At 56.6% G+C, this 26239-nt stretch overlaps 3 protein-coding genes across 5 annotated transcripts; 1 reads left to right on the forward strand and 2 right to left on the reverse strand.

Moving 5' to 3' along the window:
• Positions 1-10370, forward strand: MEPCE (methylphosphate capping enzyme). The gene is made up of 4 exons (XM_006114677.4): positions 1-1942; positions 7222-7440; positions 7543-7669; positions 9591-10370. The coding sequence occupies exons 1-4, from the start codon at positions 299-301 to the stop codon at positions 9641-9643; spliced, it is 2043 nt and encodes a 680-aa protein (XP_006114739.3). The 5' UTR covers positions 1-298; the 3' UTR covers positions 9644-10370.
• On the reverse strand, positions 8373-13802 carry PPP1R35 (protein phosphatase 1 regulatory subunit 35). Of its 2 annotated transcripts, none has more exons than XM_025180443.3 (6): positions 13694-13802; positions 12178-12508; positions 11911-12041; positions 11019-11694; positions 10851-10943; positions 8373-10632 (listed from the first exon to the last, which is right to left on the reverse strand). In XM_025180443.3, the coding sequence occupies exons 1-4, from the start codon at positions 13703-13705 to the stop codon at positions 11521-11523; spliced, it is 648 nt and encodes a 215-aa protein (XP_025036228.3). In that variant the 5' UTR covers positions 13706-13802; the 3' UTR covers positions 8373-10632; positions 10851-10943; positions 11019-11520. The 2 variants fall into 2 exon arrangements, with proteins under 2 accessions (XP_025036228.3, XP_089628939.1); XM_089772813.1 differs by lacking the exon at positions 13694-13802 and adding an exon at positions 12801-13050.
• A 2902-nt stretch (positions 13803-16704) lies between these two features.
• TSC22D4 (TSC22 domain family member 4) lies at positions 16705-26031 on the reverse strand. 2 transcript variants are annotated; one of them, XM_089772812.1, is made up of 4 exons: positions 24955-26031; positions 23737-23891; positions 20219-20270; positions 16705-17089 (listed from the first exon to the last, which is right to left on the reverse strand). In XM_089772812.1, exons 1-4 carry the CDS (start codon positions 25531-25533, stop codon positions 16916-16918), a joined length of 960 nt encoding a protein of 319 aa, XP_089628938.1. In that variant the 5' UTR covers positions 25534-26031; the 3' UTR covers positions 16705-16915. The 2 variants fall into 2 exon arrangements, with proteins under 2 accessions (XP_089628938.1, XP_025036226.2); XM_025180441.3 differs by lacking the exon at positions 16705-17089 and adding an exon at positions 18924-19674 and having other exon boundaries at positions 24955-26012.
• Between the last annotated feature and the right edge of the window lie 208 nt (positions 26032-26239).

The raw sequence follows: 26239 nt of genomic DNA on the forward strand, positions 1-26239 counted from the left end.
GCGGGGGGGGCCGACTTCCCATCGCGTCGGAGGTGGGAGACGTGAGACGCTGCTGTATTCTATCGAGCTTCGCGCGGGCGGGTGGGCCGCGCATGCGCTAGCAGGGGCGGGGCAGGCGGCCGAGCGCATGCGCCTTGGGGCCCTGCGCGGGGGGCGAAGGCCGAACGCAACGGCGGCTGCGCTGTGAGCGGGACGGGCGAGAAGGGCACATGCGCAGGCGGCGCCCGTCAGAGGCGGGCCGTTGAGCGGAGCCAGTTGGAGGAGGGAGGCGGCGGCGGAGCTCAAGCCGCTCGCCCCGATGCAGGAGATGATCGAGATGGCGGCTGACAAGGAGACCTTCCTGGTCCCGACTCCGCCACCGCCCCTCAAGGCCCCGGCCGGAGCGGGCGGCCCCCTGGGGCAGCTGCACCAGGAGCTTGCCTCGGTGGAGTTACGCCAGGAGGCCGCCCCGGCCAATCCGCGCGGCGAAAGGGGCGGAGCCGTCGTGCGGCCGCACCAGGAGGCGGTCCCGGGCGGGCGCGGGGAAGGAGTGAGCCGCGGAGACGGCCCCCTCATGCAGCTGCACGAGGAGGCCTCCTCGGAGTCTCACCAAGGGGCCGCCCCATTGGGCCAGTGCAGGGGCGGAAGCGGCCCCCTGCCGCGGTCGCAGCAGGAGGGCGCCCGGGTCGAGCTACACCCGAGGGCCGGTCCCAAGGAGGAAGATAGCGTGGGCGAGCTGCCCCGGCCTCGCAATGGCTTCCAGGCCCACCGGCCGCCCGGGGGTGGGGGCAAAAGGAGGAACAGCTGCAACGTGGGCGGTGGAGGCTTCAAGCACCCGGCCTCCAAGCGTCGCCGTCGGGTCAACTCCGAGTGCGACCCGGTTCTGCCCTCTGAGTTCCTGCTGGGGGGCAACATCTTCGACCCCCTGAATCTCAACAGTCTCCTGGATGAGGAAGTGAACCAGGCCCTCAATGCAGAGACCCCCAAGTCATCGCCGCTGCCTGCCAAGGGCCGCGATCCAGTGGAAATCCTCATCCCCAAGGACATTACGGACCCACTGAGTCTCAATGCCCAGGATAGCGATGCAGCCCTTGTGCTGGCTGCACCCTTCAAGTCGGGCCGAAAGCGCCACCGTCATCGGGGGCAGCAGCGGGGGGGTGGTGGTGGTGGTGGTGGGGACTGCAAGCAGGCAACCTGCAAGTCATGTGGGGCCAATGGGGCCTGTCCCACCCCACAGCCCTATGAACTCAACACGGCCATCAACTGTAGAGATGAGGTGGTCTCTCCACTGCTCCCCCTCGCTGCAGAGCAGCAGCCAGGAGTGGGCTGTGTCACCCCCTCCTGTTCCTCTGGCAGCAGCCGCCACCGCAAGCGGCGCAGGACTTGCAGCAAATCGGAGGCAGCTGGGGGTGCCAAGCAGACGCTGCCTCCCCACACACTGGTGGCCAGCAAAGGTGGGGGCCAGGCAGGGAAGAGTAGCCCAGAAAAGGGGAAAGGCGCTGGGAGACAACAGGCACCCATGTCCAAGCGCAGGAGACAACACAGAAAATTCCAGTATGGCAACTACTGCAAATACTATGGCTACCGTAACCCCAACTGTGAGGATGGCCGGCTGCGGGTCATGAAGCCTGAATGGTTCCAGGGCAAAGAGGTGCTGGACTTGGGCTGCAACGTAGGGCACCTCACCCTCAGCATTGCCAAGAAGTGGAAACCTGCCCGGGTGGTGGGCCTGGACATTGATGGAGCCCTGATACACTCGGCCCGCCAGAACATTCGCCACTACCTGTCCGAAGAGATCCAGCAACGGCAGGAGGAAGAGGAGGGAGCAGAGGGAGCTGGCCCCAAGAGGAGAAGAAGCTGCTTCCCTGCCTCACTGACAGCTAGCAGGGGACCCATTGCTGCCCCCCGGGTGCCCCAGGACGGGGCAGCTGCTGACTTCCCTGACAACGTGATCTTTGTCCGGGTAAGAGGCCTGGCCTGGGTGGGAAAGGGGCTGCCAGGAGAAAATCCTTCCGGGCTGTAGCAGCCACCTACCTGGTTGCTTTCAGTGAGAGGTGGGGATTCACCCAACTGCCCATGTTTATACGGTGGCGCAAGACATGCCCCTGACAATCTGAGATGGGGGAGAGGAGGGGTTGTCTCCCATCCTATAGGTAGATAGCTCATCTCCTAGGCTGGCCAGTGGCTTAGATGGGAAAAGGCTGGTAGTATGGGGGGTTGTTTTTGGATAAGGGAACTGGATCCTGCTGGAATGGTTTCTCTGGCTGATAATAGGGTCTGTTTTGGGCAGATAAATGAGACACTCCATCTTGCTGGAGGGGGTGTGTGTAGGTGGCCACTATTCCTCATGCTTAGGAGTTCTATGTAACTGACAAGATGGTGCTACCTGGGGACAAAGGGGGATACCAGTTAAAAGGCTCAGTGCAGCTTCCCTCCGTAAAGCCCCTTGGGTGAGAGGATGCTGCATTGTGTCCCCTTAGTCAAAACACTTGTCCTCCTCCACACAAGCACAAGAGGGAGTGGAGATGCCTGTGACCTTGGTTAATTTGGTTCACGTCCTTGCCTCAGTTAACCTAAGAATGTGCTGGTGCCTCTTGCTCTGTAAAGCCTTGACATTGTGTGATGTCCAGAGCCCACTCTTGGATGAACTAAGTGCCAGTGGCAGCAAATGGGGTGGTGTGTGAGGAAATGCAGTAGCCAGCTGATCTGCTAGCCCAGAGGTGTGGAACCTTTTTTGGATTGGGGGAAATAACACCCAAAAAAACCTCATTGATATGGCCCCTGACTGGAAAGGAGAAAGCCGCTCCCCACATTCTCCTTGCACACCAGAGATTGAAAGGGCAAGCTAGTAGATTTTTGTGTGCTCCAACCCCACAGGGGGAAACAGTAGGGGGTGGGATGCCTAGAGCACCAGTGCAAGCTCAGCAATGCTGGGGGAAGCCCTGTACCTCCCGGGCTAAACCTAGGCAAGCTGGGGGCTGCATCTGGCCCCCAGGCCTCAGGTTCCCCACCCCAGTGCTAGCCTAATGGAAGGTAGAAGTGGGGGGGGGGGGGGTGGGGTGTGTGTGTGCGTGCGTGCGCGCTGCAGGGTGTGTGGGATCTTAAAAGCTGAGCTGCCTGCAGACATGGCCTTGTTTTAGACCCCTGCGGAGATCTGGCTGGGACACTTCTTGAGGAGTAGCAGCTGTGTTGGGTGTCAGGATGAAGCATGTGGCAGAATGGTCAGTTTTGGGCATAGGTTTCTGGTTTATATCTTGTTCCTGTTCTCAGCACTCCTATTCATCCTCCTTTCCCCATGCTTCAGTTTCCTTGCTGTCAAATGCTCAACCTTGCTTGAGGCTCAAGGGAATTAAGGAGCCTAGCTCATTTGAGTAGCTGAAGGACCCAAGTTCCCCAGTGGATCCTTCACAAGCCTCTGATGCTTTGAGATCTGCCACTGAATGGGCAGAAGGCTGAGAAATAGACATGCTTGTCTTGCTCAGTGCTACAGGGAGAAAATCTGATATTAAAAGCAGGCCAAGATCCTTGACTGGAGAAATCAGATGGTTGGAATCCAGAAAAATTTCCCGTACCCAGTCCCACCTGTGGGATGTGGTTATTTTGCCCTTCGCACAGCCTAGATCAGGCCTGCAAAGGAATTGAAAAGCACTGGCCAGGCTTGGGGATGCCAATTTTCATCTCAGGGTTGTTAATAGCAGGCACTGTGGTGGTGGGCAGAGTGAGTATTTCTACGCACAGGTGCTGAAGGTGGCTCTGCTTGGGTTCTTTTCACCCCTTTGCAGTGATGTTAACCACCTGGGCAAGGCTTTCCCTGTCCTACTGTATTGCTAAGACCCTGCCCCCGAAAGGAGGCCTGGTGCAGGGTGGTATCAGAGGTCAGCCACCCCATCCCCCTGTGCCCTGCACTCACAGTAGGAGCCAGAACAACCCAACAGCTGGCTCCTCTCTGCTATACTCCACATTTCCATGGGAGGGGAAAGCAGAGCACCCTGACTTTGGGCACTCTGTTTCTCACTTCCACAGTTTAAAAAAAAGGTACAGAGGGAGAGGGGGAGCAGAGAGAAGCAGGCTGCCAGGTCACTCCAGCTCCTGCCAATGCCCTGGGCCAGGCCCCCTGGAAATCCCCTGGGCCTTATCCCCTGAGGCAGCCGTTACAGAACAACCCTCCCCCTCCATACACACACCAACCGTGTTGGCCACCCTGAACTGTGCTATGAATGGGACAGCTCTGCACCTGGGTGCTGTCTGCTGGATATAACAGTAGATCCATCCTCTAAGGTAGGAAGGCCAGCCCCTTCCTCCCAGTCTCTGATCCACACGCTTGGACCTGTTGCAAAGCAACCTCACCCCAGCATAGCCTCTTGGGAAATCCAAGAGCAGGCATGCCTCCCCTGTGACATGAGGTGCCCATGCTCCCAGCAGCTTTGCTAAGCACAGTCTCCAGCTGGCACTGGTGGGCAAAGCATGGTTGGCATATCACATGGCATCTCTAGCTAGGGCTCTTTCCCCAAGAAAATGGAGTCAGTATTCCAAAGTTAACATCGCTGAAGACAGGGGCATTGCTTAGCAGTGGAAAGGAGGGATGGGGATTGGGACTTCCTGACCTTTTGACCTTGCACCCTTGGCAGAATGTGACTAGAAAGCCACCATTCCCCACACTCTGATCCTGTAGGCCCCATCAGACTGTCATTCACCAAGCAGCCAGAGCGCACAGGCCTCTCTTGAAGAGTCCCACCAGCCAAAAGGTGTTAAAGATGGTGAAGGATCAGCCCTTACAGAGCAGTCTGGGTTGTGTGGCAAACTGATCTACTGTGAATATCAGTGTGAAATTGTCCAGCAAGGGACAACACAGGATGGAGGGAGCAGATCGCTTCCAGAGCTGGGCGTGGGCCAAGACATAAGGTTACCAGCAGGAGGATTGATGACTGAGGAAGGGCCCAGCAAAGAGCTGAACTTATTCAAAAATGCATCTACTCCCCAGACTTGACTGGTTGGATATCTCTCCCCCCCCCCCCCCCTTAGGATGGGCTTTTCATAGCCCAATGTCCTGATCCTTTCTGGTTTCCCCTCTGTTTCTGAGGGCAACACAGCCTGAGTGCTGGTTGCTGTGAGGACCCACTCGAAGATCCCACATGTGACTTATCTGCCAGACCCCTTTCAGCTCACAAAGCATGGCACTTGCAGGGGGCATGTTTCTGTACTAGGTCTTAGTTGGGTGGACTGACTTAGAGAGCAGGCTATGAAATGGTGTGCCAGGATTGCTGGTGTTGCATGGGTGTGCCAGCCCTGAGCATGTAAGGATAGAGTTCTTTAGAGGTGTACATGTGTCGAACCATTAGAACTTTGACATGCACATAAGCCAGCATCTAGATTTCTAGCCTGAGAAAATCCCAAGCAAAATACTCACAAGTTGGGAGAAGAAACTGAGGCATAGTGGGGATGTGATCTGCTCACCTGGCAGGTCAATGACTATGCAGCCAACAGGCTGAGAGCCCCATAGGTCACTGACTTGGGGTGTAAATTCCTCCTTCTGGCATGGAGGCTGGTAGATATTTACACACCCCCATGGGCTGATAACCCTCAGGGAACTAGCAAGTTTTTGGCTTCAGAAGCTGGCTGGATAAAAATTGCTGCTTTTTAAAATTTTTGTTACTTAAATGCTAAGTTTTTCTTAAAACTAACAAAAAAAAAACCCACCTGCATTAAAGGCCACCTGAATGAACCCTGTAAAAGATTAAACATTTTCTAGCCTCTTCAAATGTTCAAAGTGTTTCTGTAGGAAGAGCAAATCAGAGGAAACCAGCTAACTTTAAGGGCTAGGCTGTGTCTGGAGCAGTGCACACTGATACCCTCGGGCTGGAACAGGAAGGATCCATCTAAGCTGGTGGGCAGGCTTCTAGCACAACTTAAGTTATTTTTAAATAAGGATGAAGCATGTGGCAGAACTGGTCAGTTTTGGGCATAGGTTTCTGGTTTATATCTTGTTCCTGTTCTCAGCACTCCTATTCATCCTCCTTTCCCCATGCTTCAGTTTCCTTGCTGTCAAATGCTCAACCTTGCTTGAGGCTCAAGGGAATTAAGGAGTCTAGCTCATTTGAGTAGCTGAAGGACCCAAGTTCCCCAGTGGATCCTTCACAAGCCTCTGTTTGTAAATCAGCAATAACTCTGTCATAGTCCTGAAAGTATCCTGTGAATAAGGATCAGCTGATATTAAGCTCTATAGTTGCTTCAATAAACTGATCTAATACTAGGGGACCCTCCAAGGTAGGACATACCTGGCCCAAAAGTCCCAGCCAGGCTGTAGTTAGCAGGTAATCAGCATGGCCATCATTAGAAAACAACCAAACCACAAATGGGAAAGTTGATTGAAATCATTGACTGCAAGTGAGACTTCAGCTGGATGATGCACATCCATCTAGCCTGCTAGAGGTGGCACAAAGTATGGGCCAGGGCCAGTACAGAGCCAGGCTCAACCCCCAGACCATCCAGCAACTCCACTGCTCTCCAGTGCCCATGAGTGAGGTCTTATCCCTACTGCATTCGTATCATCTGCCAGTAGCCAGAGGTTTGGATGCCTGGCTTCTGACCCCAGCTATGCTGCTACCTCAATTTCCCCTTCCAGTCTTTGGCTGGGAAGGTGTTTGAGTTGGCTATGATGGGAGGGGTTCTGACTTTGACCTCTTGGGGAGGGGGAGAGGTGTCTGAGGGCCCTGATCCATCTGAGGCAGGGCAGTGGGATTAAGTTGCCCTTAGGGGAGCTGTGGGGTTAGGGCCCTGAAGCAGCGGCTGGAGGGATTCATGTGGCATCATGAGCAGCCCTTCCAGTCTCTGTTTAGGATGCTGTGGAGGGCCCTGATCTGTGGGGGGGAGGCTATGTGGGAGGATCCCCAATCTGGATGGGATCTCTAGGAGGGTGGCAGGTTGGGGTGGGGGCGGAATCTGGGTTCAGCTATAACCCTGGTAAATTGAAATGCAGGGAATTTACTCTCCCAGAGGTTGAATTATGTGGGTTACTGGGATCTTGGCTTGGGGCCAGTGATACATATGGATTTAGGGGCTCTGGGAGAGGGTAGAGCTGGGAGCCAGGACTCCTGGTTCTCTCCCCAGCTTTAGCAGAGGAGTGGGGGCTGGGAGCCCACATGCATGCATTCTCTTCCCTCTTCTGGGAGTCCAGACTCCTGGTTCTCCCAGCTCTGCTGGGGCTGACTGGCTGCCATGGTCCCACCCTTCTCCCCCCCGCAGGGTAACTATGTGCTGGAGCGGGACGAGCTGCTGGCGACGCAGAATGCTGAGTATGACGTGGTTTTGTGTCTCAGCCTCACCAAGTGGGTGCACCTCAACTGGGGAGATGAGGGCCTGAAGCGACTGTTCAAGCGCATCTACCGCCACCTGCGGCCTGGTGGCATCCTGCTGCTGGAGCCACAGCCATGGTCCTCCTATGGCAAGCGCAAGAACCTGACGGTGAGTGGGCATGGGGCAAGATGTGCTGCTCCATCCAGCCCCCTGGTGGTGGGCACTGGGATTATCGCCACTGCTCTGTCTTATGCCCTTGTCCCTTCCTAGGAAACCATCTACAGAAACTACTACCGCATCAAGCTGAAACCTGATCAGTTCACCTCTTACCTGACCTCCCCTGAGGTTGGCTTCTCCAGCTGCGAGCTAGTGGCCAGGCCACACAACAGCTCCAGAGGTGAGTGCAGGGAGGGGGGGAACCTGTTCAGGGTCTGCTCCCAGTCTCTTGTGTCCTGCTGGCTGCTTGGCCTTGTGCCCTGGGGATGCCTCTAAGTATGGGCTCCCTCTGGCCAGATACCTTGTTTCCAATCACCCTGGCCATCATAGCTGGGATCAGGGCTGCCCTACAGGAAGGGAAATGCCATTCCAGGCTTATGGGTAGGAGAAACCAATCACTGCTTCACAAATTTTAAAACTTACCAGCTGGGCCAGCCTGCTGGAAAACTGCTACCAAACTGAATAAGCCAACCATGGATGGCTGCCATCACAGTAAATACTTTGCTTTGGAAATGTTCAAGTGACTATAGTGAAATGTTATATTATCAAAGCTAAAATACTGTTATTGCAATTTTAAAATGTTAATACAGTAAGTAATGTTCATGTAATATTTATATCATCAGGCTTGGCAGAACTCTTATTTGCATTTCAGTGGTTAGTGGGCTTTATACTGAAGCATCCTTTCAGGTTCTCTTTAAACTTTTCAGTTGTAAAAGATGATGGATTTTAAGCAGTTCCCCTGCCCCCTTAATTGATTTTTAAGTTTTCAGTTGTATGAAATTCAGGTGAGGGGGCAAGAGACCAACAAGGACTTAATGTTGATTTATAAACAGTTGAAACAGATTATCAACATCAGGTGTTGAAATAGACAATGGAAATACCCATAAATCAACAAATCAAGCCAGTTTAATACACATTGATTAGTCCATTTGTAACAAGGTGAATTCCAAAATCACTGGATTATTTTACTCTAATGTGCTCTCAACATTTTTCTTCTGTTGCTTGTCTGTAAACTTCAGTTATCCATGGAAATATTTGTTGGTTTGGATACAAGGCAAAAGACATTACTAACAAATCTAATTTGTCAAGCCTAACTGCAATATAGTAACTTCTCTATTTACTTTCTAGTGCCATGTAGTAATATATAGCACTGATATTTAGCACACTCACGAGACAAAGATCAAAACAAAATGCTTCATTGGATTTGATAATTTCAAAATTTTTGAATTTGGTTCCAATTGACTCTTCCCTGTGAAGCATTTTGATTTGGCCAAGCTAGCCTTTCTGAATGAATGTGTGAAGTTAGAATTGCTGTAAATAGCAGTACTCTAAGTGAGATGCTAGAGAGGGTACAGCTGTTAATCAATCTGTGGAACTCCTCACCAGGGGATGTTGTGAAGGCCAAAATATAATAGGTCAAACAAACACACTTGAAAATCCCTGTTCTGTTCACTTGCTCTGAGGCATATGACCCTGGCTGCTGGCAGAAGACAGGATCCTGGAATAGGTGGATCATTGCTCTAGTAGGGCCCTTGTGTATGTGCTTGGGGACAAAGAAGATTAGGACAGCCTGCCTGCACACATCTGATGGCAAGGGGAGGGGGAAACTCTTGCAGACCTAGGCATGAGCCTTCTGGATTATAGTGGGCCTCTTTGGAGATGTGTGATGGCAACAGGTGCAGGCTTGGCTGGGATTCCTGATTTAGCCCCTTGGTATCCCTGATTTAGCCCCTTGTCCCAGCACCCTCTTCCTGGGATCCATCTGAGTCCAGCCATAGAGGATTCCCTCCACCATGAGTCTAGTCCAGCAACTGACACGTGACAGACCCACCTAGTGAGCCTCTAGTAACAAGCCTGATTCATAGCAAACATACAGCTCAATTCCCCATCTGCTTTTTCTGAGGGCGGACAGAGCAGGAAGGCTCCTGGTGTATTCCCTGCATTTGCTCAGCAGATCCATAGAAACATAGGTCTGTTTCTATCAGTGAGGTCTAAGGGCTGGTCCATGGGAAGGAGATACGGGAGTAGAGTTCATAGGGCAGGGAGATTTCCTGGTGGAGCAGTGACTGTAGTAACACTCTCCCTTCCCCATCTGCCCACAGGGTTCCAGCGCCCTGTCTATCTCCTACACAAAGGCCGGCCCACCAGCCACTGAGATACAGGGGAAGAAGAGGATGATGCACAGGACTGGATGCCCCTTTTGCATTTGGAGGACAGCTGGGCTGAGCCCATCCAATGTGGGGGTTATAGGTCACTGTGGCCTGAGATTAGCAGACACTGAACATTACCCGCTTTCTATACCAGAGGTGCCTGCAGGCACGTGGCCCCTCCATGCAACCGAATTTGTGGGGTGAGAGACTGTTCCCTCTGGATGCTACTTAGCACTGCAGCCTGGTGCAGACCTTGGATGGGGAAGGGATTGTAGGCTGGGCTGTAGCTGCCCCCATGCTGAATTCTCAGTGCCCTCACCCCACTATCAACTCCCAGCTGAAGGCTGGGGCTGCTAATCCCTACCCCTCCCTGAGCTCAGTGCATGGGGGGAGTTAAGTAAAAATAGTAACAACAATTTTCTCTTCCCTCTCCCCCTTAAGGCAAGAAAGGCCATTCTGGGGTTGCAGAGAGAGGGGTGGGGCAGGAGCCTCTTGCATGGGTGGGGGGGGGGAGAGTAGCCAAGTCAACAGCTCCCTCATTCCCTTTTGGTGCAAAGAGGGTGATGCCTCCCTGGGGAGGCTGAAACAGGCTGTTGGCTTGCTGGGAGGTGTGGGCTGCAGCATGACTGGGTGGGTTCTGCACAGCTACCCCTCCCCCCCCACCATGCGATGTGGAGTTTTATCTTTACAGATGTTGATTCTATTATATATAAATAAAAGCTACTGATTATTGCCCTGTTGTGGTGGGAGGGTGCAGGGTTAAGGTGGGGGGAGGGCGCACTGAGCCTGCTGCACGGAGTGGGGGAGGGGAAGGAGAGTTAGGGCAGCACCAGGCTGCTCTGAGCGCGGGGGATGGGGAGGGGGAGGAGAGAATCCAGGCGCCGGCAGGATCCAGCGCCGTGGAGCACAGTAGCATTTACTGCCCGGCTCGATCCGTGAGGCCTTTGTGCGCAGTACACATGGCGCCTAGCTGGGCCTGGAAGCGCCGCCATACCTAGAGGAGAAGAGCAGCTGCTGAGAAAGGGGCGGGGCGCGAGACCATTCCGGAAAAGGGACAGACTATTGCGGAGAGCGGAAATGCGGGTCAGTCCATTCTCAAGATAGGGATTCACAAGGGGCAATCCCGGAAGAGCATGAAACTGGAAGAGCCTACTGCGAAGAAGGCTCGGACGCGCGCGGGGCAGAACCCTCGCATCCCAGGGAGAGGGTTACCTGGGCCACCGTCTCCAGCTGCCCCGGACGCCGGGCCCACACGTTCAAATTCCGTTCCAGCTGCTCCATCAGCCCTGCCGCCTCCTCCAGCTCCTGGGGGGGAGGTCAGACACTGAATCAGGCTACCTGCAGCCCCCCACTTCTCCCTTTCATAGTCCGGTCCGTTACCTGGGTGATGGTATCTAGGTAACTCAGCTTCACTCGTTCGAACTCGGCCGCCGAAAGTAGCTCCCGCCCGCCGGCCATGCCTCCCCGCACATGCGCAAAGCGGAGGGGGAAAAATACCGCCCGCTGCGGCTGATGGGAAATGGAGTCTCACCCTGTCCACAAGGCAGGATGGGAAGTGTAGTCGATTTTGCCCACCTCCACCACCTGGAGCAGAAAGGTCCCCTTCCCCCACAGTGCTTGGGAATTATGGGATATCCCGAGTTCCTAGGCATGCTGGAAAACAAGGCAATCCCTCTCCCCCTCCGGTCTCCACCACTCTCCTGAGAGGTGTTCCTCTCCCCATCCAGCCCCCCTAACATTCAGGCACCACAGCTGAGCCCAGGGGGATTTATTGGGTGGCCCCACAGAGGCTGGGTACAAAGGGACAGAGCCATGTGAGTGGGAACATGGTTGGGGAGCTGCCCACTCTGTCTGGCCTCAACCACAATGCCTGCTGGCATCCTTAGGCATCCCACTGCTGCAGCTGGCGGAACATCTGGAAGGTGGAGGCGGGGGGGCGGATGTGGGGCTGCAGCCGCAAGGGGGGCAACCCCTCCACACTCAGGTAGGGGGTCTCTGCAAACAGTTCCAAGGGCTCATAGAACATCAGCAGGTCTGGGCCTTCAAGGTCAGGCTCCTGGAAAAGGGGGGGAGATACCCCATTAGTCAGACTGACAGCTGCACCCACTCCCCCCAGCCAGTCCCTGCCCAGCACTCCAATGGGAGCCAGTGCTCCTTAGAGGAGATAGGCACTGTGCCTCATGCCCCATCACCCTGAGCCAGGCAGTCCCTGTTCTGGGGCTGGGTGGGAGCCAGAACACCACAGAAAGGAAAGGCCCCTTATCAAAGTTACCTTGCGGGGTTCAGGCTGGGTTTGGACAAGTGACAGTTTCTCTTGAATTGCACAGCTGAGCACCTCCTCTGCAGGTACCTGCAGGCTCACAAGCCCCTGGTATAGCTGCTGCTCCCGGGGGATGTTCATGGCTGCAGGAGCAAAAAGAGGCTGTATATGTCCCTCCCAGGGCTGGGTTGTCAGGGGTTGCATGTCTGGAGTGAGGGGCACCAGCAGAGCTAGGTAGCAAGGCTGGAAAGCAACAGCTGGGGGCACCCTTCCTCTCACCTGTGGCAGCCTTCTCCTCCACGTTGCAACGGACAACAAAGGACGTGGCCAGCAGATCTTGGGCAGCACGATGTGCATCAAAGGCCTCATGAGCTGCTGCCTGCACCTCTCTGCCCAGGGCCAGGCTGGAGTGCAGCTCGGGGGCTGCAAGGTTGCTGGAGGGTGGGGGGTCCCCTGCCAGTGCCCCAAAGCCCATCTCTGTCCATGCCCCACATCTGCCCAACCCCATAGGCAGTGGTGCTACCCCAGCAGCAACAGAGGGGCTGCTAGAGGCTGGGGGCTCTGGGCTCTGGGCTCCATCATCCAAGCCAGAGGCCAACAGGAACCGAACCTAGGGAGGTTGGGGAAACAGGAGGTTAGCAGGGGAGGGGAGGACTAACACAGACACCACTGGGGCAGAAATCCTTCCAATCCCCCCACAACCTCTGGGGCAATGACCCCCCATCCATCAAACCGCCTACTCCCATGAGCCCCCCAGATCCCCATGAAGCCCTGCAACCCTGACCCTCCTCCCATCAGCCACCGCGGCCGCCTATCGTCCTCGACCTCCCCCTCGCTCCCATGTCCTCCCCGAAGCACTGTTCCACTTTCCGTCCTGCTCCGGAGCCTTGCACCCCCCGCACCTGACGTCCCCCAGCGCGCGCCCCCGCCCCGCGCCGCCGCAGAATGCCGCCCCCGGCACGCGCCGGGCTCAGCGATAAATCCAGGATCGAGAGGGCGCGGGGGGGCGGGGCCACGGGACGAAGCGGCGCGGGGGGTGGCCCGGCCGTTGGGGTCGCGTCATCGCCAGGGAGCGCCAGTTTAGCAAACGTCTGCGGCGCGGCAGCCGCTCTGCGCCGGGGGCGGGGCTAAAGCGACTCGGTCCCGGCCTCGTTACCAATCCCAGAGGCAACCCCCAGCCTCGTTCTGAGATCAAGATGGGCCCGCCTGCTTCAGCCTCGTTGTGGCCTTAGCCCGGGTTCGCGCCCCGCCCTATTGCCACCAGCCCAATGAGTGACGGGCGTCTCCATGCCGCAGGCGGGGGTGGCAGAGACAGTGCCGCGGGGCGCGCCCCCTCTCCCCCTGAGCGATCCAGCCCAGCCCCGCTCCGCTCTGTATTGGCCTGGCCCCCCGCCGGTTCCGCACGGCGGATCCCGCCCCCGCCCCCGCCCCCGCCGGCAGAGGAGCCAGCTGCTCGGGCAGCCGGGGCTGGCTGGGGGGATCTTGGCCGATGCAGAGCTGAGTGGGGCTCCCACGCGTCCCACTCCGCCCCCAATAAGGTTAAGTCCACTGGGCTCGCTGGCTGCATCTACGCTGCAGTGCTGTTTGGGGTCCTGGACTGCCCCGGCTTCACTGCAAGCCCATGAATTCAGAACAGAACCGGCTCACTGTTCCGACATCCCTGTAACCTCATTCCATGAGGAGTAAGGCATGGTTTGAAATGTGTTGCTGTATGGATGGGCTGGTGTATCAGAGGCAGCAGTAGGTGGGAGCCAGGGTTTTTTTAAACCCCCTCCCCTTGCAGACCAGCTCCTACCTGCTGCCCCATGCTGTTGTCTCAGAGGCAGCAGCGAGGGGTGGTGGAGGGCTCCCTGGGAGTGGGGGCCAGGAGCACGCTGGCAGTCTGCCTGCCCCTGGGGACTATTGAATAATTGTATAACTGCTAAAATGTGATGCAGTTACACAATTATTCAATTAATTGTGATCTAATATCCCTACTTTATGTGGCACTGGTGAGACCACAGCTGCAGTATGGTGTCCAGTTCTGGGGGCCCCATTTACAGAAAACGTGGATGCATTGGAGGAGACCAGTGGAGGGCAACAAAAATAATTAGAGGGCTGGAGCACATGAGTTATGAGGGGAGCCTGAGGGATTTGAGTTTAATTAGTCTACAGAAGAAAAGAGTGAGCGGGGATTTGATAGCCTTCAGCTACCTGAAGGGGGGTTCCAAAGAGGAAGGAGAGAGGCTGTTCTCAGTGGTGGCTGATGCTAGAATGAGTAGCAAAGGTCTCACGTAGAAGTAGGAAAGAAGAGGGCTAGATTGGATATTTGGAAAAACTATTTCACCAGTGGAATCTTCATTCCCAGAGGTTAAGTCCTGGCTTGACAAAGCCCTGGCTGGGATGATTTAATTGGGACTGGTCCTGCTTTTAGCTGGGGATTGGACTCAACCTGAGCTCTCTTCAAATCCTATGAATGCAGCTGTGACTCTCCACATTATTGCCATGTCCTGCCCCCATTAGGGGTTCTGATGTTAAGACATTGTTTGGCTGCGTCTAGACTGGCAAGTTTTTCCGCAAAGCAGTTGCTTTTGCGGAAAAACTTGCCAGCTGTCTACACTGGCCGCTTGAATTTCCGCAAGAACACTGACGATCTCATGTAAGATTGTCAGTGCTTCTTGCGGAAATACTATGCTGCTCCCGTTCGGGCAAAAGTCCTTTTGCGCAAGAGGGCCAGTGTAGACAGCTCAGATTTGTTTTGCGCAAAAAAGCCTCAATGGCAAAAATGGCGATCGGGGCTTTTTTGCACAAAAGCGTGTCTAGAATGGCATGGACGCTTTTCTGCAAAAAGTGCTTTTGCGGAAAAGCATCCACGCCAATCTAGATGCTCTTTTCTGCAAATGGTTTTAACATAAATCTTTTCCGTTAAAAGCATTTGCGGAAAATCATGCCAGTCTAGACGTAGCCTGTGAGCTTAGAGGATGTATTCAACTCTTCCCCAGAACAAACAAAAAAACCTGTCCCTTGTTTCCACATTTGCTCTCTGGTCCCTCTGCTCTTGATAGGTGGGAACTGATCAATGTCTCGGTTCTTGCTGGTTTTGTCTTTAAGAGAAGTACACAAGGCTTTGAAAAGGGAAAGAAGGGCCCATGGGGGCATGGATGGAAGGACAGGTAGAAGAGGAGGTTGGATGAGGGGTGCATATGTGGCTAGAGCAGGGATCTGCAACCTTATCAAACCAAAAAGCCAAACTACATCAAAATTCAGAATAAGTGGTAAACAAAGAGCTGTATAAGAATGTTCATTTGCACGACCTTAATATTACTGATAATTGACATGATGATTAATAATAATATAAATGAAACACTGTACTCACAGACTTTATTTAATGGGACTTGTGCTGCTGCATCTTTTTGCACATTTCTTTGAAGTTTACATCATAACTGGTCAAATTTAGGTTCATGCAGGCATCCAAGCTACATGAACAAGGATGCTTTTTTAAAATTTTGAATTTTTCATTTTAATTTTAAAAATTGCATATATTTTGGGAATGACCAAAGAGCCATATTTGGTTCTTACCGACCCATATTTGGCTCAAGAGCCATGGGTTGCTGACCCGTGGGCTAGAGAGAGGGTCTCAGAGAAAGCAGCACAGCAACCGAGCCAGCAGATGGCTCCCTGGGCTCAGTAATTTAATGGCTTTTCTCATCTCTGAAGATTTTGCTTCCTAAACAGACAAACAAATAAATGATTGTACAGAGCTACAGTCCTGTTTGTGAGAGTAGGATCAGGATACATAGGGCACCTGCAGCCTCCACTGCATGGCTCAGCCACCCTGTGCCTAGCCCTCAGGCTCACCAGATCCAGGATGGGCCAGCAAGACACCCTAGCAAGGGACAAGCTGGGCCAAGAGGGAGCCCCATGATGCAGCTCTGGATCATGGGCAGCGAGTTATATGGGCTCGTGGTGCCCAGGCTCCAGCAATATTTAGAGCCGGGGGCCGTGCTCCACCAATATTTGGAACTGGGTCTCTCCCCCAGCTCTGAATATTGCTCTTCCCCCAGGCCCCAGAGCATCCCCGAAGGAGAAGAGGAATTGTAATGGTGCGTCTGCAGCCCCTACCGCGGCAGGCTGGCCCCATGCACACTGCGCGCCAGACAGGGGTGACAGGCGTGGCTAATGGGGGCACCACCAAAAATTATACTAACCTGCCTCCCATGGCTCTGGTGCTATGGCCACTAGGATGATCCCCATTCCATGCAACCACTTCTGGAGAGTGTTGTGAAGAAGGAGGGATTTATTCACTTCATTGTGGCCAATGCCCTGAGCCAGGACAGGGAGCGGCTAGGGGGGGCACATCTGCTTGGGAAGACAAAGTTCCCTTCCCCACACAGGTCATTGTGAGAGAGGTAGTTCCCCCACCCCACCATGGGGCATTGTGGGAAAGGTAGTTCTATCCCCCCCGTGAGGCACTTTGGGAGGGGTAGTTCTATCCCCCCCATGGGGCACTGGGAGAGGTAGTTCCCCACCTGGGACATTGTGGGAGAGCTGGTTCTCCTCCTGCCCAAAAGGCCCATGATCTCCTGTCCTCTTCAGCACTCAGAGGCTCATGTCTGGGCCAGAGGTGGGGGGCACAGCTAGGGCAGGGAGGGGTGTGGGGTATTGCACAGGGAAGGGTAGGCACTGGGTGGTAGGGCAATTGGGAGCCCTGTTTGGGAGAGGGGAGCACAGGGGGAAGGGAATCACCAGAAGGGAACTGGCTGGGGGCAGGGGAAGTTAATGGGAGGAACACTGTGGGGGGGGGGGAAGGGAGCCCCCACGACACCATTGTCACTGACACCGCCTGCAGAGGTTCTAGACATGTTTATTCTCATGTCCTGTGCACAGACATGCTGTAAGATGGGAGACAGATCCCCGCAATCTCCCACAATGCCACAGGCTAAGGCTCCTGCCCTTTCTTACCACAGCCCCCTGGCAGAGGGGGAAGGGCACATGTGGATGCTGATTGCCATGCTCAGAGCCCGACCCTAGTCCCCTGCTAGTGGTCAGCATGGAGCACTGGGTGGATGGGGAGCTGGGGCACATGTCCCCTCTCTGTCCTTGCAAGCTGCTGTAACTGGGCATGGATAATGCACAAGAGCCTGGAGATGTCACGTAGCAGGGCAGCCTCGGGGCGTCCTGGGTCCTGGGGGGCGGCTGCTGGGGCAAGGGCCTGGGCAGGGAGAAAGAGACAGGGTGAGCTGGGGGGGACGGGGACGGGGACGGGGACATAGTTCTGCCACCCACGCCCCAGCGTATTCTGGGAAAGGGGCAAGTTCAGGGCTCGTGGGGGGTTCCCCTTGGCCCACCCCAGAGCATTCTGGGAAAGATCCCAGTTGGGAGGCAGGGTCTCACCCGCCGGCACCGAATCCAGAGCAGGCCAAGGGTCAGGCCTGCTGCCACAGCTGCCAGCCGCACCCAGTGCAGTGGGACACAGGGACAACAGCCTCGGGTTGGCTGAGCCAGTGCACCCCCTGGGTGGGGCACCAGCAGCCTCTCCCCAACCCGGCAGCGCAGAGGCTGTGCACAGCTGGGCTCGGAGACTCTCGACAGCAGGACCACGAGTACCCCTTGCACCCACATGGCTGGGCTGGGTTGGGTTCATGGCCCAGGGCCCAGAGGTTCCAGCTTCCCATTGTGAGGCGGTGGAGCGGGGGCAGGGGAGAGAACACAGCCATCCAAGGGGGTTGCAGGTCAGGAGTGAGGGGCAAACAGGGCTGAGCTAGCAGAGGCTGCAGCTTGGAAGCGAGGGACACTGGGTTTTGTCACTCTGGTCTCAGTCTCTATCTGTCTGTCGCCCCCTTCTATTGACTCAGTGACTGCAGAATGTGCCAGCCAGGGTGAGGAACATGAAAACCAAACACCCTAACACACCCCAGCCCTTAGGGCTGATAGCCAGGATTCCTGGGTTCGCTCCTCCGCTTCGGGAGGGGTGGATCAGTTCCTCAGGGATGAGGCTGAGCCTGGCTGGTACTTTGCCTCAGAGGCACCACGAGAGGGCATTTCTGTGTTAAATTTTCTTCTGCCATGGACTGTCTTCTGTGCCCCTCACGCCCAACCCGCAGCCCCTGCCAGCCCAGCCCTGGGCTCCCCCCCCCCGCCCTGTTGGTGCCCCTCACTCCCGACCTGCAGCCCCTGTTGGCCAATCCCTGAAAGTGGGTATGTGGGGGCCATGTTTCCCTGTGCAGGGGGGAGGATCCAGAGCAAGAGCTGAGCAGTCAAGGGAGAGGAACCTCTTGGACTTTCTCTCCAATTTCCCCTCCCACCCCCCACTGTTGTTCCAAAGATGCTCAGTGACTGCAGAAACCAGGCCTGGGGGGAATCCAGTCCCTCTCCCCACCAGCCTGTGGGCACCCAGCTGAGGCTTGGCCTCTCCCCAGCACCAATAACAAGCTGCTCTTTCTTTGCTGCCTCCTCCACTCCACCCCAGGACAGCTGCTGGTAAGCATGCATTGTCCAGCCTGAGCTGGAACAGTGTGGCTGTGGGGGAAGGGAGAGAAGCGGGGCGGGGGGGGGGGGAAGGGAACAGAACAAATGTCTTTGTTCCCCCGCCTTCAAACAAACAAACTGTGCCGCCGCAGCTGGTTATACAGGGACCCCTCGCCCGGTGCTGAGATGCAGCCACCTCTGGGGCAGGGCAGCTAGCTACTCAGGGACCCCTCGCCCAATACTGAGATGCAGCCACCTCTGGGGCAGGGCAGCGGGTTACCTGCAGAGCAGTTTAAGACAGCAAGTGGGAATACATCCAGGGCCTGTTGGATTCTCCCTCTGTGACAATTTGTCCCTGTGCCCAGCTGATACCGTTGAGGACACAGGGGGGCAGGACAGAGCCAGCCAAGACAGGATTTTGGGGTTCTGGGCCCCAAGGGTAGAGCGGGGGCATTTCCTGACTAAGAGGCATCCTGGCTGGAATGTCAGATGGCGCCTCTAATGCCCAACCACCCCCTGGTAGGCCCCACCCTCCCTGTACGGCAACCCCTCACACCCACTCACACTTGCAGGCTTCATTCCTGACGTTGATATTTTAATAACCTGAAACACTGCGAAAGGTTCTTTATTACAAATCTTATTGCCACCACCATCCCGTCCCCTCCCTTCCACTGCCTCAGGGGGCTCCCCGCTCCACTCCGGGCCCCATCTTCTTTGCTCACATGGCCACCCCCCAGACAGTCCTGGGGGGGTGTCACCCCTGCCCTGGTCACTCCACACCCTCTGCTTGAGACAGGTCCTCCCCAGTCCCACCCACACTAAATTATAGCCCCCACTCTGAGTAGACGGCCTCTTTCCCTGAGCCAGGAGTCCTCCCACTCTCAGCTCCCCTTGCTCTAACCACCATCCCCACTCCCCTCCCATAGCTATGGAGAGAACCCCAGAGTCTGGGCTCCCAGCCCCACTATCTGCTGTACCCACCATCCCCCACTCTCCTCCCAGAGCTGAGAACTTGAACTCAGGAGTCCTGGCTCCATCCCCTCCCCAAGGCACGTGTTGTTAGTGGCCCCTCCATGTCTGGCTAGGCCCTGCAAGCTTCCTTCACATGTGCGGGACTGTAGCGCATCATCAGTGCCCCGGGTCGGGTCAGGCGGTGGGGCCACGAAGCTGGGCGTGGAGCTGGGCCAGCTGCTCAGGGCTGGCCAGGGAGCGGAGCAGCCTGTTCTCCCATTCCAGGGCTGCGTTGCGCTCGGCCAGGTCCTTGATCTGCTCCCGCAGCACCTCCACCTCCTCCCGCACTGCAAACATCAGGTGGGTCTTCACCAGGTCCTGAAGCAGTGAAAGGCTCAGCAAGGAGAGACGCGGGCATCCCACCCCAACCCCAGAGTCATGCCCCACCCAGACAGGATAGGACTAGGGATGTACAATCCTGTTTAATTAGTTAACCAGTTAAACTTAATGTTTAACCAGTTCACTCATTAAATGGGGTTGCGCTGGAACAGGTGCTGTTTCGTAGGCAGGGGCTGCTCCAGCCGAGCTGCTTCTGAACCCGCACTGGGCTGCTGGCTCTCGCTCGCAGGCTGGGAGTTGGCATCTTTGCATGGGACCGGAAGTGGCAGCCCCCCTCTCCCTGCTGCTACCTCTGGCCCTACACGAGGCAGGAGGCTGCTCCTAGGTAACGGTTAACCATTACCCAGTAAGCATCCAGGGTGAGGCTTACTGAGTAACCATTTAACATCCTTAGACAGGACCCAGGAGTCCTGGCTCCCAGTCCCCCTGCTCTGACCCACCAGCCCCCACCCCTCTCCACTGGCAGAGCTGGGGAGAGAACCCAGGAGTCCTCTCTTGGGGGGGGTTGTTTCCTATTACTCACCATGGCTTGCTCGATCTTGTTATCGATGGCGATCATGCTGCTGCCCGAGCCACTGGGGGACAGAGAGACATGGACTGAGACACAGAACAGGGCCAGTGCCCCTCACTTCCAACCCACAGCCCCTGTTAGCCCAGCCCTGGGCTCCCCTCAGCCCTGCCAGTGCCCCTCACTCCTGACCCACAGCCCCTGCCCCCCTAGCCCTGGGTCTCCTAGCCCTGCCAGTGCCCTCACTCCTGACCTTCAACCCGAAATGGAACCCTAACATCCCAAACTGTCCTGCACTTTATACCATGGCCCTGTCTCAATCCTCCACTGGGAACCAGCTCCCAAATTTAGCTTTCGTGCCCTAACCAGGTACCAATGGGGGACAAGGTCCTGTTATTAGACACCACAAATTTGCCCCTATTCAGCCCTAAAGCCCTCCAGTCACCCCTTAATCTGTGCTCATATCCCTCTGGCACCCCACCCTGAACATTACAAATATTAACTCAGTGCAGAGCTGGCACCCCTAGGTTCATCCTGATGTGTCTCGCAACACCATAAACTCACCCCAATTCCCAGAACCTTCCAAATCACCACAAATTCAACCAATCTCCAGCCTTCCCCCAAAATACACCCTGACACCCCTCCCCACAAGATGCAGGCAGCCCTGTATGACCCTGCCCCCTGAGGTGCAGCCCCCAGCCTGCCCCTTGGTACCTGTGGAAGATAAGCAGCAGAGAGAGCAGGGTTTTGTCCATGTCTCGGTGTGCGGCGCCCGGCCGCCCCCAACTCTGGGGCCCTGGCTTGGCCCGGGCAGGAGACGAGCCCCGAGAGGGGACAGGGGAGGAGCAGCCACGGCGCCGGGAGTGGGCAGGGTCCCCAGTATCCGGGAGGGAGCAGCAGCCACAGCCGCGAGGCTCACCCCATGCCTCGAAGGAGCTCACCCTTGACTTGACCGAGATGCCCTGCGGCTCCCGGGCCATGGGGCCTGCTCCTTTGGGATCAGCCAAGTTCAGACCCCCGATTCCCTGCTCTGCTGGGACCCACAGAGCCCTGCTTCCTTCACCTCAGTTCCAGGGTCCTGGCCACACAGCCCCTGGGAACATGGGGCAAGGGAGACGGATGCCGCTGCTCTGGTACAACAGCCCAGCTGTTTGCTGCCAGCCAGCGCTGCCCAGCCCCACTCATTCACTCCCATTGGCCAGGCACCGCCCCCCTTCCCTGGAGTGAGGGCACAGCCCAGCTGGAGAGCCTGGCACCAGGCCCAGCTGGCTGGAGAGCAAGTGACAGACCCTGAGAGGAAAGAAGCCCTCCTCATAACTCTCCCATGGTGTCCCCCCTTCCCTCTTCTCAGACGCAGCCACAACACCTAAGAATACACCTCTCCCCATTCAGTGTCACATGGCCTGGCCCGGGCCAGCCAGTCCCTGTCCTGGGGCTGGAGAGGAGCTGGCGCCCCCTCGGGGGGGGGCAGGGCCCATGCTCCCATCTCATAGGTGGAGAGGTACATACATCGGGTGAGGGATGGAGAATGCCCACAGATGACCAGGACATTGAGGGGGGGCAAAGATGGCTTTTTGAGGGTTGTAACTCCCATGGTGGGCGGCAGGACACATGGGGGTAACAATGGAAACCAGAACGACAGCAATTAGATAACACACCCCCAGCAGACATCTACTCTGGGAACAGAACCCAGGAGTCCTGGCTCCCAGCCCTCCTGCTCTAATCCACCAGCCCCTGCTCCCCCCCTCCCCACACACCCCTGCCCCAGTTAAGGAGAGAACCCAGGAGTCCTGACTCCTCCTCTTTAATCTCATGGTCCCATGCTAGGAAAGTTTAAGAATACTTTGCCCCCTAGTGGTGAGATAGCAGCCACCAGCTGGGCTCCTGGCAGTCTGTCCAGGAGGGGAATGGGCTTCTGTAGGTGCCCCTCACTCCTGACCCGCAGCCCCTGCCAGCCCAGCCCTGGGCTCCCCCAGCTCTGCTGCTGCCCCTAATTCCTGACCCACAGCCCCTGTGCAGATGGGATAAGGGAGGGGGCTAGTCTGAGTTGTGAGGGAAGCAATCCCTGGTTTCCCATCTTACCCCCGAGTCAGACAGATGCAGATCAAACCCCTGAAGAGGATGCGAGGCTGTTTATTGACAGAGGCCCTACAAAAACTCCCCTGCACCTGCCCCAGTAGCCTTTGGCAAGGGGGGAATACAAAGGGAATGTAGATACAGAACAGCAATGTCAGCTGTGTTTGTGTAGGCCCTACAAAAACAAATTGGAGAGGGATTTAGCCAGGTACAAACTGCAAGGTTAGTGGGTGCTGTGACAGGAGGTCAGGGGAGGGAAAGCTAATATCCAGGTAATGGAGGTCCCTCTGAAATAGGATACCATTGGCTGCCACCATCATGCCCCCTTCCCCAAGGTGGCAGCTGGAAGTGAGATGTGAAAGCTACTTTGTTCTAGTAAAAGCAGTGAGGAGTCCTGTGGCACCTTATAGACTAACAGAAGTGTAGGAGCACAAGCTTTCGTGGGCAAAGACCAACATGCATCTGACGAAGTGGGTCTTTGCCCACGAAAGCTTATGCTCTTACACTTTGGTTAGTTTATAAGGTGCTACAGGACTCCTCGCCGCTTTTACAGATTCAGACTAACACGGCTACCTCTGATACTTTGTTAAAGTAGGATTTCTGGGAAGGATTGGGACCAGCCAGTTTGTTATAGTAGGTTCTCTAGAAACTTCAGAGCTACATAGGCCACCTTGTTATTACTGGGGGCTTGGAAAGCATTACAGGTTGAACCTCTCTAGTCTGGCACTCTCTAATCAGGCATGATTTTAGTTAGTCAGATGTCCTCTTATGCGTGTGGCCAAGTTTCCCACAGTCCCATACAGTTTATTTACAGCCACCAGTCCTGGCTCTCTGTGTTCGGTGCTGTTATTTAGTTCTAATTTGCCTCTAAATATCTTCTAAGAGCCCAGTAAGCAGGGGAAGTGTTGGTGATGCTGCTAGATAATATTGACCTCCTATTGTTTGGAAAATTCTCTGGTTCGGCACCAGTCAGGTCCCAAAAGTGCAGGACTAGAGAGGTTCAACCTGTAGTTTGTTATTGTAGAGTCTACTAGAAGGAACGTGGCAATGGTTTGCTATTGGAGTATTTCTATGATTTACACAAGCACACACACACACAGGCCTGCCGCCAGCCTGGCCCATTGCCAGGATCCCTCCCTGTTCCTCCCCCCAGGCCTGTGGGCCCCACACCATCCCCTCTCCCACTGCCAGGATCCTGCCCCCAACTTCCCCAGTGCAGGCAATACAACTGAGTCACATCCGCTGCCAGCCATTCAAATGCAACTTCCCCTCCCCCAGCTTCCTTCCTCTTCTACTGCTTGCATCTCCCTCTGTCCCATTCAGTCCCCGCATACTGCTCCACCACATGGCAGCCCCTTCACCAATCGTCCCAGCACTCCCCCTCCCCCGACCATTCACTGGCAAAACAGGAAGTCCCACCCTCCACCAGGCACACTGGGCAGGAAGTCCCACCTCACCTGTCATCATCGCTGTCCTGGTGTCCCCCCATGGCAAACATAGATCGGGCCAGGCTGAGACGTGCACCAAAAGGGTCCGACGCTTTTCGAACAGGGCTCCCTTCCCGAAACAAGGGGAGGGCTGGGGAGGAGGGGCGGGAGCTTCGCAGTGGAACCTGTAGAGGAGACATCATAATGGAGAGAGGCCAATGAACAAGGTGGAGCAGAAGGGACCCAGGCATCCTCCCTTGCCCCCACATGCTTCAGTGGATGCTGCCAATGGCTCCGCATCCCAAGGACAGCATTGGGCAGCTGCAATGGGGCCTGAATGCCTGGGTTCCTTCCATTCTTTCCCTGCCCACCAGAGCCTGGGGGGCAGTGGGCAGATGAAAATCACCCCTTTTCCGTCATGGTGATGAGAAAGGAGGAGGCAGCCGGGGAGGTGTCAGGGCCCAGAACCTGACCCCCCTTCCCTGGACCATACATCCTGCTGAAGGAATGTCTCTCTGGGACAAAAGGTTAGATTCATGAGATATCTGTGGGTCTGCCTCTACTTTGTGGGGCTGAACTGGCTAGGGGTTCCTCCATCAGACCCATGGCCCAGTCGGCCTGAACCCACCTCCAATGCCAGATGCTTTCAGAGGAAATTTCTGCAATGCACCTCACTATATCACAGCACAGGAGAAGGTGGCCCTCAAACCTTACCCCATTAACTTCCATTACCCCCAGCCGAACTGTCAGCCCAGCCAGCATCCAGTGGTGGGGAGTTCTGCAGGCTGATGCAGCCCCAAGTGGTAGGAGGTCATTGGAATCAGGGTGATTGCAGGTCCAAAGGGAAGAGATGGAGCCAGGTGTGCAAGGAGCTGTCCCACCACTGCTATCTCCTCCCTCTCCAGCCACCACCCGTTTACTACCCCATGCGCACCAACAACCCTCCACCTCCTCACCAAATGCTTGTCAATCCCCCTACCCTCTGGGGAGGGTATCCTAGTGGAGACCCCACCTATCTGGTGCAGGGGAGACATGGCTCCTAATATGGTTCAGAATTAACCCACAGGACTACCTACTGCAGGATTTCCACTGGGGATCTGATCGGCGAGGGGCAGGTAGAGTCAAGACTGGACTAGCCCACAGGCTGATGCAAAGGGCCAGATACAAGGTTAGATGGGCCTGTGGGGTGGCCTGCTACCACGTGGGTCTCCGTGGTCCCATGAAACCCAGGCATCTGGCCCCCTTTACCTTGTGCCTCTCCTCCACCTCCCTCCGGATGCGCTGAGCGAGGCTCTGGGGCAGCAGCAGCTCTTCCACCCCCACGCCCGATTCCCCAGGCTCAGCACTGGCCCCATCACTCTGAGCTCTGCCCCCTGGAGTTCTCTCCCCACCTCCCAGCGAGCGGGGCAGGTGCTCGCCAGGCAGCGTGGGCCAGGCTGTGCCCTGGGAGTGGCCATGTCCGCCCCAACGCGCCAGCGGGGGGCTGAAGTAGCCATGGGGCTTGGGGGCCAACCCAGCAAGCTCCAGGCGGGAGTCAAGAGACTGCGGGTGCCGGGCAGCGGCCAGGAGCCGCCCCACCACCTGGTGCTCCGGGTCCCGGTCGTAGAAATCCAGGCAGGTCCAGCGTCCCCGTTTATATGGCTCCCCAAGGCCCTGGTCCAGCTTCACCACCCGGAAGCGGGAGGCAGCGGTGCTGCCGGGTGGCACCGAGGGCCCGTTTCTGGGCACGGTTGCATCCTCTGGCAGCTCCATGGCGGGTGGCGCCTCCTGCTGTTCGTACTCAGTGGTGATGCTGGTGATCTGGAAACTGCTCTTCTTTCTGCTCATGGTCCTGCTCCCGCGCCAGCTCAGCGGGGCCTAGGCAGCACCGGGCCAGCACCAGGCTCTCGGGGCGGTGACATGCCTGCGGGCAGCTGGGCAAAGGGGGCACCACCAGGGGCAGGCAGGGCAGCCCCTGGGGTGCTAGCTCGCCTGGAGGTCAAGGGTCCTGGGGCAGGTTACAGGTCATGAGGAGCACACTCCCAGGAAGGGGGGCGGTTTGGGGGGGGGCTGCTGGCATCCCAGCCCCTAGGCCCCCACCGTGCTGGGGGCAGCACTGGAAAGTTCCCTTAAGTTGGGCGCGTGCTGGGGGGCAGGGGGGGCTGCAAGGTGCCCAGGGGTGGAGGGCGCACTTTTCCGGCAGGGGGTCTGGATTCTCTCTTCTGTGCCCGGGGAGCACCCCCCGCCCCAACTCCGGCCAGCGCCGCCGCCTGTTGACAAGTCCCCGCTCCAGGAAGTCCGGCCCCCGCCCCGACCAGCTGACTGCTCCCCCCCCGCCCCGTTAACCCCTTCCTGCTGCAGCGCCCCATTCCCGCCCCGCCCCTTCCTTTCCTTTCTCTTCCCTTCAGTGCTGCAGCGCCCCGGCCTGCCCGCCCCGCGGCAAGCGTCCCGCTGCATCTCCCCGCCCCCAGCACCGCCTCGGCCTGCCCCCTCTCCCCGCCCCTTTAACACTCTCCCTGCCGCAACCCCCACCCCGTTACCCCTTCCCTGCTGC

This window comes from Pelodiscus sinensis, chromosome 22 (assembly GCF_052426305.1).
Source record: "Pelodiscus sinensis isolate ZL-2025 chromosome 22, ASM5242630v1, whole genome shotgun sequence".
In the NCBI taxonomy this organism is placed as follows: Eukaryota; Metazoa; Chordata; order Testudines; family Trionychidae; genus Pelodiscus; species Pelodiscus sinensis.

Excerpts from the sequence above, each read along its gene's own strand:
- TSC22D4 (XM_025180441.3), bottom strand. The coding sequence starts at position 25,533 with ATGAGCAGAAAGAAGAGCAGTTTCCAGATCACCAGCATCACCACTGAG. Across the intron at positions 23,892-24,954 it reads AGGTGGAGGAGAGGCACAAG|GTTCCACTGCGAAGCTCCCG; the intron begins GTAAAGGGGGCC and ends TCTCCTCTACAG. Across the intron at positions 20,271-23,736 it reads CAGGACAGCGATGATGACAG|TGGCTCGGGCAGCAGCATGA; the intron begins GTGAGGTGGGAC and ends TCTGTCCCCCAG.
- PPP1R35 (XM_025180443.3), bottom strand. Across the intron at positions 12,042-12,177 it reads GGAGGAGAAGGCTGCCACAG|CCATGAACATCCCCCGGGAG; the intron begins GTGAGAGGAAGG and ends TTGCTCCTGCAG. Across the intron at positions 11,695-11,910 it reads CCCAGCCTGAACCCCGCAAG|GAGCCTGACCTTGAAGGCCC; the intron begins GTAACTTTGATA and ends CCCCTTTTCCAG.
- MEPCE (XM_006114677.4), top strand. The coding sequence starts at position 299 with ATGCAGGAGATGATCGAGATGGCGGCTGACAAGGAGACCTTCCTGGTC. Across the intron at positions 1,943-7,221 it reads ACAACGTGATCTTTGTCCGG|GGTAACTATGTGCTGGAGCG; the intron begins GTAAGAGGCCTG and ends TCCCCCCCGCAG. Across the intron at positions 7,670-9,590 it reads GCCACACAACAGCTCCAGAG|GGTTCCAGCGCCCTGTCTAT; the intron begins GTGAGTGCAGGG and ends ATCTGCCCACAG.